The sequence below is a fragment of the Paramormyrops kingsleyae genome, chromosome 16 (assembly GCF_048594095.1).
Source record: "Paramormyrops kingsleyae isolate MSU_618 chromosome 16, PKINGS_0.4, whole genome shotgun sequence".
In the NCBI taxonomy this organism is placed as follows: domain Eukaryota; kingdom Metazoa; phylum Chordata; class Actinopteri; order Osteoglossiformes; family Mormyridae; genus Paramormyrops; species Paramormyrops kingsleyae.
Genome location: NC_132812.1, coordinates 4452323 through 4464116, shown reverse-complemented (window position 1 = coordinate 4464116; position 11794 = coordinate 4452323). Strand labels below are relative to the sequence as shown.

General features: G+C 45.2%; 1 protein-coding gene across 8 annotated transcripts in view; it reads right to left on the bottom strand.

Annotated features, from left to right (window-relative positions):
• Positions 1–257: 257 nt before the first annotated feature.
• Positions 258–11794, bottom strand: part of LOC111854121 (interleukin-1 receptor type 1-like) — a 30804-nt gene continuing 19267 nt past the window's right edge. For all 8 annotated transcript variants that reach the window (XM_072700143.1, XM_023831744.2, XM_023831745.2 and 5 more), the window contains 7 exons: positions 11513–11681; positions 8296–8358; positions 4880–5009; positions 4078–4223; positions 3352–3495; positions 2846–3028; positions 258–2499 (listed from right to left, as the gene is read on the bottom strand). In XM_072700143.1, the coding sequence (XP_072556244.1) occupies positions 2123–2499; positions 2846–3028; positions 3352–3495; positions 4078–4223; positions 4880–5009; positions 8296–8358; positions 11513–11681 (1212 nt within the window). In that variant the 3' untranslated portion in view covers positions 258–2122. The remainder of the gene's footprint in view (positions 2500–2845; positions 3029–3351; positions 3496–4077; positions 4224–4879; positions 5010–8295; positions 8359–11512; positions 11682–11794) is intronic.

Sequence of the window (11794 nt, the reverse complement as noted above, 5' to 3'; positions counted from 1 at the left end):
GGAACAAGGTTTGAGTCCCTGTCCTGACCCTGTGTGTGTGTGTGTGTGAGGTTTGCATATCTCATCAGGGGATTTCCTCAGGGTACTCCGCTTTCTCCCCCATTTCAAAAACATGTTGATGTTAACTGGAGTTCCCACGCTGCCAGTAGGTGTGAGTGTGCCCCCCCTGGGTTATTCCCTGCCTATAACCTGTGGCCTCCAGGATAGGCTCAGAATCCCCCCAACCTGGAAAAGGACAGGCAGTTACAGAAGATGGATAGTGGCAAAAATATATGATAATACTTTATTCTGAACTGTGACAGTAATATTTCAGGAAATAGCTATCTTAAGCACAAAAAAACCACAAAAGACAGATTAGGTCTTGCATATTTACTTTTCACAGAACATGCTTCTATTTCCTAGGTATTTTCTTGTTTAAACCAGTGTACAGTGTTGGTACAGAAAACTTACTGTGAATTTGTCAGTACATTTGGTATAAACTGCAAATGACACTATAGCCATGTAATACCCAGCCACAGCAGCACAGGTTCAGGAGTAGGCAGGCAATCCCAGTACGCTCTGTAAAATTGCCAAATGGATCAGTTACTGTTATTGGCACCCCTGAATTTTCCAAATGACATGTACAATATCTCCTGAAAGAAATGTGTAGTGGAACAGGTTTGGTGTAAATACACTCATATGTTTGATACAGAAGAGTACAGGATTAAACTATAACAATAAAAATAAGGAGGGAAAAAGATGAAAACAGAAACACTGCTATGGCAAGAAAATTGGCACCCTTTCTGAAACATTCAAATATTTGGAAAAAAAAAACAGATTTTCATTGCAGTGAAATTAGACTCACCTGTGACAAATTTTTAGTGCTCATGACTTGAATTATTCAATTAATAATTTAATGCTTAAAAGGGCCACTGTTAGTCTTTTTTACAGTGGTAAAAACAAAACAGATCTATCTGAGCCATTCTCACCAAGCATAAGGATGCTGAAGAGTACAAGGCCATCTCCAGCAGCTTTGGCATCCCTGTTTCAGCAGTTTGCAATGTTACTTAGAAGTTTGCTGCATGAAACTGTCAGGAACCTCCAAGGACACAGTGGGTGGATTAAAATTAATCAGCAAAGTCTTCAAACGGAAAAAGAAAAATACCACATAGGCTGATGGTCTCAACCCGTACCATATGCCACACACTAAACCAAGAAAGGCTTTATGGGCAAAGCGCAAGATGAATACCACTAGGCTACATAGAGACCTAAAACCTACCTAGTGAAACCACAATCCTTCAGGGAGAATGTTCAATGGACAATGAAGACCAGCGATTTGTTTTAGGCCGACGAAATGAAGCTTATAAGAAAAATAACAGCCTGCCTACAGTTATATATGGTGGAGGTTCTGTAATGCTGTGGGGCTGCTTTGATGCCTCTGGTACTGGAGGCCTTGAAGGTATTAAAGGGATCATGAAATCAGAGGATTACTGAGGGACTGTAGAGGGAGATGTACTACCCAGTGTCAGAAAACTAGGTTTGGCCAAAGATCATGGATCCTCCAATGGCACAACGATCCAAACACATAAAGTGACTTGACATCCAGAAGAATAAGAGCTGGAAGAAACTACAGTTTCGATTACTGTGCACTAACTCACAAAACAAGACACTGAAAATGCTACAAATTGACTTACGGTATGATCCATAATTCATTCAACACATCAATTAGTGCTAAAGTTCTCCTTGAAAGACAGGCAACCTAAAAGGTCATGCTTTCTTCAGTGTGTATGAAAATGGGAGGAGCAGGAGCTGACGGCAAAATGCCCAAACAAGGCCCACAAAAAGATCCACATGAAATGTATTTCAGAGCTTTTCTATGCTGTTTGGCATGAAAATACAATTCACCGACTGCAGTATATATGTTGAAAAGACACTAAAAACCACCCATTACTGACTGTCCCTGCAAGCAAACTGTAATATATGAGTGTGAATTGACGCAAGTAATCGGCTAGTGTAACTGAACAACGGCTTAAAAGCACACACACTGCTGACAGCTTCATGAAGGATGACTGGCACATGAGCATGATCAGATTTCAAGAAAACAATCCAGTCTCTGCTTTCAGTCATTTGGTTCCTCATCCACCTAGATCTTCAGTAAGAAGTTTTTTTCCGGGGGGCTTGTCTGGCTGATCCTAGGTGGCATGTGGTACCGCAGATGTTTCCAGAACCTGTCAGAGGCCCGTCCTCTATCCATGGTCCCTTCCTCACTGCTCCTTCCCCACCGCACTGCACCCTGTCGGCTCCGAAGGTACTGCATGGCTTTGGGGAGGACCGTGCTGTCAACTAACTCCCCTAGTTCCACTAGGATGGCTGGGACCGTACTCTCCACGAGAGCGGCATGGACGGCCAGCTGCCGCTCCAAACTCTCAGCAGCATCCGGGTGGGAAAGGGAGAAGGCAGAATACAGCAGGAGGAGGCGCCGGCTTTTCCCGATGTTTTGCTGGACCACATCTGCCACCGCTGAGAAGAGAGAGGCCCGTGAGGGATGTGGTCAGTGACAAGCATGCAGGTACGCCCACATATAAAGCTCTAACGATGGCGCAAGACAAGAGACCTGGATGTTTATCTGTACAGACACTATCATAAAGACACTAAATAACATCCTTTGATGATAATTCATGACCTTATATGGGAACCCCTTACTAGTGCTTTATTAGCCAAAAAACAAGCCAATATAGAATCTGAGAGCTGCATCTTCTATCAATGTACATATGAAGCTGTGTTTTTTTTTGTCATAAAACCTTATATACCAGAAGCTTGCTAGTTGGTCTATTTGACAGCCGCCATAAGACTGCAGTAGGCTCACCTTCGCCCGGCAGGCTTTCCCGCCCCATGATAAAAAGCCTGTAGCCCAACTCTCCTTCCAGGACCTCGGGCAGGATTCGGAGAGCAAATTCCTCAACAGCTCTACAGGTCTGGCCCCCGCAGACAGCCCCCCCACACGACCTCGGGTAAGCTACGTAGGCATCATACAGCTTCCCGTCGCATCCTGTTGGAGACGAGTGAACACCAACAAAAACTCTCATTGACAATGGCTCGAATTGTAAGAACAGTTTTATTGTAAATTGTTGGGCTCCCTGTTTTTCCTCAGTATCTGTAATCTGTAGTATTGTTGGCAGCAAAACACAGGCCAGTTTGTGTATTTTTGTGTGATGGGCGAGGCATAATCTTCTATATAAATGACTAATTAAATGACTTTGGTTAACCAATGCCAAGTTACATTTACCCACATATGAGTGTATTATGTCACCATGAGGTATGGAATAGCCCCCAAAACCTGGAATTCAGATATTCAACACACTGGGGGCCAACCTGGGTCTGGGTAGAGACATGGGAAGGAGCTCCTGAACAACAAGGCCACCTCGATTTTAATGATCCGCCACATGGCAACGGCAATGATGAAGATCAGAGCTGGACTGCCAAAGAACAGGCCCACAGAGAGGAGGTGGTTCGGTTCTGCTCAAAAGCACAGATAAGGGGAGAGTTCTTACACACTGCAACACCATTTTCAAAAGAGGGGAACTGACAACCATCTAGAGGGATGAGTCATACATAAAAAGTGTAGCTTCTTGGTATGAATGCAATTCGGAGAAACATTTAGCTGGATTTACATCTTTTTCACAAGTGTACAGGCAGTCCCCAGATTACGAGCGAGATCCATCCCTAAGTCTGACTTTAAGTCGAGTTTATGTGTAATAAAAAGAAATATCATATAGTACATAATAATAATAATAAAAGTGCAGCATGCATGCATTATTAGAAGCCACTGTATTTGACCCAATTTTTTATACAATAGACTTTATAGCAGTCAGTAAGTATGAGTTGTCTGTAACTCACACTGCCCATGGTTTAAAACTGATGACCTACATTACAAATCACCGATGAAGCTGATAATTATCCTTTCATGTGAAAGAAGTTTCACTGTGGCTCTGAGCCGAATGGCAACATGAAGGGCAACCTCTGCTGTAAAGGAAGCCTTCTTGTTTGAAAAGAAAATGGCCATCCTGTGGTCTGAGCTCTGGAGACATGGTCACCCACCTGAAGGCAGTAAGGTGAAGTTAGCAACAACAAGTCCCTTGTCATTGAAGACCATACACCTGTATGTGTTGTAGAAGTCTTCTTTCTCCACTTCAGTAAAGTTCAGTAGTACTTCTAGCCACTCCCCATTCTCCACTCTGCTTTTTCTGTATAGATAAAGAATTACAGTCCCCCCTCCAGATTTGCAAATTTGCTATTTGTGGTTTTAGATATTCGCGAGTTGGCCATGAACAATTAAATGGTAGTACAACGAGTAAGCCAGAAATATATACACAATACTGAAAAAGATTTGGATTACATATAATCATATACAAATATCAGTGTTATTTAATATTTGTTAGTGTATGTGCATACTATATTTTTAATATTTAAAGTTATTTTTGGTAAAATAAAAAAAATGTGGGATCTACGCATCATGGCGCCGTGCATCTTTGTCTCGGCTGCCCGACGCCGTTACCTGCTAGCTGTCCCTGTGAGCGTTTTATTCATAAATTGTCACATTCAAGGGGATCTTCTGCCCCCAAGCGTCGTGAATGTGAGAGGTGACTATTAATAGAATGGCCTGCTCGCTGCTGTAGCATGCTAATGTTGCATGTTAGCTCCTTTGGATCAAGGGCAGTACTATTAGCAAACACCTGCAGCCTTGAAGCACCAAATCTCTGCAGTGCAGGGTCCCCGAGTCTTTTTTTTTTACAGCTGGAAGAAGCTACAACCCAGAAACCAACTTGCCAGAATACAGGCTTATTAACTTTATTAATTAAAGCTAAAAGTTGTGTGAATTGGAAGCGGCACTTAAACTCACCCCAGGGGAATCTGGTTGACACGGTCTGAAAGGTTCAAAGAGATCAAGTGATCCAAAGCCCAGACTACATCCACCATGTGATCGCCATGTCCAGGTACAAACACCCGGCAGGTCTTACTGAAAGAGGAACCTGCAAGACAGTGCCTGCACATGTATGGAGGGTTCCCTTCATGCTGGCAGTGTTACACACGAGGTTCCCTAACTGCAGATATATTATTTGCCATGTGCACAAGAACACAGGAACTCCTTGGCTTTCACAGCCCCTTGTTGCTTTCAACAGTAAAATAGTAAATATAGAAAAAAAGAGTCTGAGCTGAAAATAAATATTTTTTAAACCTTTTGAAACTTCATGATTGTAAAGTACACATAATAACATTTCAATAGATCAGTTGGTGTTTTGACCAAGGAACATGTGAAATCATTTGTCATTTTTGTTGCAAAACAACTACACAATGTAACGTGTTAATGCTTCCTTTGTTTTACATTTATTAGTGAAATCTTAGCACCAATAAACGAAAAACACTGCAGTGTTTGGAACCCATGCTACTATAGAGGAACATGACTTTTTACAAAAAAAAAGCTGAGATGGTCGTTCTCTGACAAGACCGCAACAGAGAAGGCTGACGGACACACAGGGAAGAAAGACTTCATCAAGAACACTGTGTATAATTTTGGTCGCTAAATCTCCTTAAGAGAACAATAAGATCACTCAAAACAGTTAAAATGTTTAGAGCAGAAAGATATTAAACAGATCTTTAAAATAATCTCCCTAGTACGATACACAGTGCTCATAGAATGTCTTGGCATGCTTGCTTAATTCAGTAAAAATGTTGCTGATTTATTGGTTTTATAATAAAGGTCCATTGATAAGCAATGTATAACATATCTGCATGTTATCTTTGGCACAGACAGTTTCTTTTTTATTAAGTTTCAGAATTTTTTTGACTGAATCATTCAGTTCTGTTCTTGCCATTTTGCTATTAATTGCAGTTGTAGTCTTCGGCTCCCAATGGATACTAAACACAAATGTTTGGTGTTTTATGTTATTGCAAAGGTGTTACTAATTAAAAAGCACCCAATGATGAAACTGCTTGTCAATGAACTTTTTAATAGTTTTAGAACTATAATTTTGGTTTCAATTTATTACTACTTGAAATGAACATTTTACTTGAAACTATTGGTTGTTTCTAATGTGACTTTTAAAAATAGACATTTTAAAATCCTGGTTTAATCCTGGCTCTGCTGGCAGAAGGCTACACTGAGCAGCAGGTTGCTTCCAGGTTCAAAATTTCTAAGACAGCAGTACATAAGAATGAGGAGAACCAGGAGACACAGGGAATGATCAGAAACCAGCCAGGTAAAGGGCCGGAGCGACTCTCTAATGCCAGAGATGACCATTAAATTATCCGACAGTTTCTCATGAATTGGAGGATGACATCCTAGTCTTATACGCAGGACTGTAGTCCCATAAAGTAAGGAAGCAGAGAAGAAGCAGGGTGGAGTATGAAAAAAATGTACATTTTACACAGTGAAACTAATTGTGCTGTGGTCTCTTCATTTTTTCCAGAGCTGTGTTTGCGTGTATACAGTTGTGTTCAAAATAATAGCAGTCCAACATCACTAACCTGATCAATCACTGTTTTTAGTAGAAATTATATTTCTACATGGCAAATAATTTACTAGTAGGTGTAGTAGAGTAATGGAATACCAACAGACCCAACAGTCATGACATGCATGCTGCTGATTCTGTGTAACTGAATCATTCATTGAAAGGGGCGTGTTCAAAATAATAGCAGTGTGAAGGTCAATTAGTGAGGTCATTCGTTCTGTGAAAAACCAGGTGCCAATTATGGGCCTTATTTAAGGAAGGAAGGCAGCAAATGTTGTACATGCTGGTTATAGTGCATTTCTCTCTGAAATTCTGAGTAAAATGGGTCATTCCAGACATTGTTCAGAAGAACAGCGTACCTTGATTAAAAAGTTGATTGGAGAGTGGAAAACATATAAAGAAGTGCAGAAAATGATAGGCTGCTCAGCTAAAATGATTGCAAATGCTTTAAAATGGCAACCAAAACCTGAAAGACGTGGAAGAAAACGGAAAACTGCCATTCGAATGGATCGAATAGCCAAGATGGCAAAGACTCAGGCAATGATCAGCTCCAGGAAGATCAAAGAAGGGTAAAGTTACCTGTGAGTACTGTTACAATTAGAAGATGCCTATGTGAAGCCAAGCTATTGGCAAGAAGCCCCTGCAAAATCCCATTGCTGAAAAAAAGACACGTGCTGAAGAGGTTACAATCTGCCAAAGAACACTTTGACTTGCCTAAAGTGAAACGCCGCAACATTTTGTGGACTGATGAAAGCAAGATTGTTCTTTTTGGGTCTAGGGGCCCCAGAAAGTTTGTCAGATGACCCCTAAACACTGAATTCAAGCCACAGTACACTGTGAAGACAGTGAAGCATAGTGGTGCAAGCATCATGATATGGGGATCTTTCTCATACTATGGTGTCGGGCCTATTTATCGCAAACCAGGGATCATGAATCAGTTTGAATACCTCAAAATACTTGAAGAGGTCATGTTGCCTTACGCCGAAGAGGAAATGTCCTTGAAATCAGTGTTTCAACAAGACAACGACCCCAAACACACCAGTAAATGAGCAACATCTTGGTTCCTGACCAAGAAGATTGACGTTATGGAGTGGCCAACCCAATCCCTGGACCTTAATCCAATAGAAAACTTGTGGGGTGACATCAAAAATGCTGTTTCTGAGGCAAAACAGAGAAATGTAGTCCAATCATCCTGGCCTGGAATACCTGTTCACAAGTGTCAGAAGTTGGTCGACTCCATACAACACAGATGTGTAGCAGTTCTCAGAAACAGTGGTTATACAACTAAATATTAGTTCAAAATCAAAAATCTTAAAACATTTTTCAGTTCATACAGTGAATCTTTGAGTTTGTAAAGAAGAATGTGGACACTGCTATTTTTTTGAACAGCCTAATATTCCCGTTCCTTCACTTTCTGTAAAGGAATAACACAAATGTGATGAATTTCTCTTCTTGTTTTGATTTGGAATAGAATTTGTAGTGTTCCCAATGCATTTGCTTGTATGGAAATAAAAACTATTATAAGGATTTTCAGCGTTATTCACTTTTTTAGACACACTGCTATTATTCTGAACACAACTGTATATATGAGTGAAATGAATGAAGTAACAATTTCCATTATAAAACCAGTAAATTTGCAACATTTTTACTGAATTAAGCATCGCAAGACTTTCTATGAGCACCGTATGTGAGTCAGTCGTTTGATTATATCAGAACCAGATAAAACAATACCAGCCACATTCCAATAACCACTGAGCAAAATTAAATGCATAACTTCTTATTTTCAAGTTGCTGGAATAATACCCACCAGGATTTGCTTTGATTGTATCATTAATCGGTTCAGACACCATTGGCCGCAGGTTCCACTGATCTGCAGAGATCCAACATGAAGACATAACTTAATGACAGTTAAAAAGAATTAGGAATCTGGACATATTTTTAAAATAATTATTGTTTACCGTGAATTCAGTATTAAATCCCACAAACATTAATATTCCACATTTTAGACACTGACCTACTTTTCTTTGATTATAAGACTTTGCAATTACATTCCTTACCAGCAGGGGGCAGTACTGGGTTAAAAACATTGAATGAGCAGCTCTTTACAAAAGATTGCATGTTTTGCTTTTTTCTAAAGCAAGGGCGGATTGGAATTATATTACAGATAGAGCAGTTCTGAAAAACACTGCAAAGAAATATATATTTTTAAACGGTCATCTTAGAATATGTACTACTTAGTTTATCATTCAATAAACTTGTTATGGCAAACAAGTGAATCACCGGTAAAACCCCAAACTTGTCTCAAGAAGGCTGTCTGTTCAAAGATTAGGGATGAAACTGCTTAAAAAATATTTATCCATGGGAATATTTTTTCAGTGGCCATAAATAAGAAGATAGAAAACAATCCAGCAGACCGAGAGGTAAGGTTAGGTGGTTTGAATGAATAAAGGGACAAAAGGCAACTTATGAGTCTCTTGGACAAAATCCAGGTGCAAAATAAATAATAATCTTAATAACTGTGTGATTATGAAAAGTGTACACTACCACTAGTTTTGCTTTGTTAAAACTTGAGGGTTCGTCCCTGGTGAAAATGGAGGAAGGTGACAACCAATCTGGTTCCTCACCCTACCCACCATCACCACAAAAAAGGAGCAAAGCAGACAGTGGGTAGTTAGGCCCCAGCAGTGCCTCAGCGAGGCACCAGCCAGGCCGCAGCGAGATAACAGCAGTGCCTCAGCGAGGCACCAGCCAGGCCCCAGCAGTGCCTCAGTGAGATAACAGCAGTACATCAACAATGCACCAGCCAGGCCCCAGCAGTGTCTCAGCGAGGCACCAGCCAGGCCCCAGCAGTGCCTCAGTCAGGCACCAGCCAGGCCCCAGCAGTACCTCAACAATGCACCAGCCAGGCCCCAGCAGTGTCTCAGTGAGATAACAGTAGTGCCTCAGCAAGGCACAACCCAGGCCCCAGCAGTGCCTCAGTGAGGCACCAACCAGGCCCCAGCAGTGCCTCAGTGAGGCACCAACCAGGCCACAGCAGTGCCTCAGTGAGGCACCAACCAGGCCCCAGCAGTGCCTCGGTGAGGCACCAACCAGGCCCCAGCAGTGCCTCAGTGAGATAACAGCAGTACCTCAACAATGCACCAGCCAGGCCCCAGCAGTGTCTCAGTGAGATAACAGTAGTGCCTCAGCGAGGCACAACCCAGGCCTCAGCAGTGCCTCAGTGAGGCACCAGCTAGGCCCCAGCAGTACCTCAGTGAGGCACCAGCAAGGCCCCAGCAGTGCCTCAGTGAGATAACAGCAGTGCCTCAGCGAGGCACAACCCAGGCCCCAGCGGTGCCTCAGTGAGGCACCAGCCAGGCCCCAGCAGTGCCCCAGTGAGATAATAGCAGTGCCTCAGCGAGGCACCAGCCAGGCCCCAGCAGTGCCTCAGTGAGATAACAGCAGTGCCTCAGCGAGGCACCAGCCAGGCCCCAGCGGTGCCTCAGTGAGGCACCAGCCAGGCCCCAGCAGTGCCCCAGTGAGATAACACCAGTGCCTCAGCGAGGCACAACCCAGGTCCCAGTGGTGGCTCAGTGAGGCACCAGCCAGGCCCCCGCAGTGCCGCAGTGAGATAACAGCAGTGCTTCAGCGAGGCACCAGCCAGGCCCCAGCAGTGCCTCAGTGAGGCACCAGCCAAGCCCCAGCAGTGCCCCAGTGAGATAACAGCCAGGCCCCAGCAGTGCCCAAGTGAGATAAGAGCAGTGCCTCAGCGAGGCACAACCCAGGCCCCAGCAGTGCCTCAGCGAGTCACAACCCAGGCCCCAGCAGTGCCCCAGTGAGATAACAGCAGTGCCTCAGCGAGGCACCAGCCAGGCCCCAGCAGTGCCCCAGTGAGATAACAGCAGTGCCGCAGCGAGGCACAACCCAGGCCCCAGTGGTGGCTCAGCGAGTCACAACCCAGGCACAACCCAGGCCCCAGCAGTGCCTCAGCGAGTCACAACCCAGGCCCCAGCGGTGCCTCAGTGAGGCACCAGCCAGGCCCCAGCAGTGCCCCAGTGAGATAATAGCAGTGTCTCAGTGAGGCACCAGCCAGGCCCCAGCAGTGCCTCAGTGAGATAACAGCAGTGCCTCAGCGAGGCACCAGCCAGGCCCCAGCAGTGCCCCAGTGAGATAACAGCAGTGCCGCAGCGAGGCACAACCCAGGCCCCAGTGGTGGCTCAGCGAGTCACAACCCAGGCACCAGCCAGGCCCCAGCAGTGCCTCAGTGAGATAACAGCAGTGCCTCAGCGAGGCACCAGCCAGGCCCCAGCAGTGCCCCAGTGAGATAACAGCAGTGCCGCAGCGAGGCACAACCCAGGCCCCAGTGGTGGCTCAGCGAGATACAACCCAGGCCCCAGCGGTGCCTCAGTGAGGCACCAGCCAGGCCCCAGCAGTGTCTCAGTGAGATAACAGCAGTGCCTCAGCGAGGCACCAGCCAGGCCCCAGCAGTGCCCCAGTGAGATAACAGCAGTGCCGCAGCGAGGCACAACCCAGGCCCCAGCAGTGCCTCAGCGAGTCACAGGCCAGGCCCCAGCGGTGCCTCAGTGAGGCACCAGCCAGGCCCCAGCAGTGCCCCAGTGAGATAATAGCAGTGCCTCAGCGAGGCACCAGCCAGGCCCCAGCAGTGCCCCAGTAAGATAACAGCAGTGCCGCAGCGAGGCACAACCCAGGCCCCAGCAGTGCCTCAGCGAGTCACAACCCAGGCCCCAGCAGTGCCTCAGCGAGTCACAACCCAGGCCCCAGCGGTGCCTCAGTGAGGCACCAGCCAGGCCCCAGCAGTGCCCCAGTGAGATAATAGCAGTGCCTCAGTGAGGCACCAGCCAGGCCCCAGCAGTGCCCCAGTGAGATAATAGCAGTGCCTCAGTGAGGTACCAGCCAGGCCCCAGCGGTGCCTCAGTGAGATAACAGCAGTGCCTCGTGCCTCAGCGAGGCACCAGATAGGCCCTAGCGGTGCCTCAGTGAGGCACCAACAACACCCTTGAGCTGCAAGCCGTGCAGAGACTCACCTTTCACTTCACATGAAATTGTCTCGGAGATGTAGCCTGCAGACCCAGCCAGGGTAAATGCCATTCTGCAGGTGTAGTTTCCGGCATCGCTGAGAGCCACATTCTTTATCACAAGCATGTCCCTGTTCACATTGGAATATTTGTCCCCATTCAGGAGGGGTTCGCAGCCCTGCCCAAAACAGGAGATACTCTTGTTGGTTAAATCACTGCTTAGGCCATGGTACAAATGATGCTGCCACTGCACATTGAATGGCTAAGGGGTGCTCAGTCATTTATTAAAAA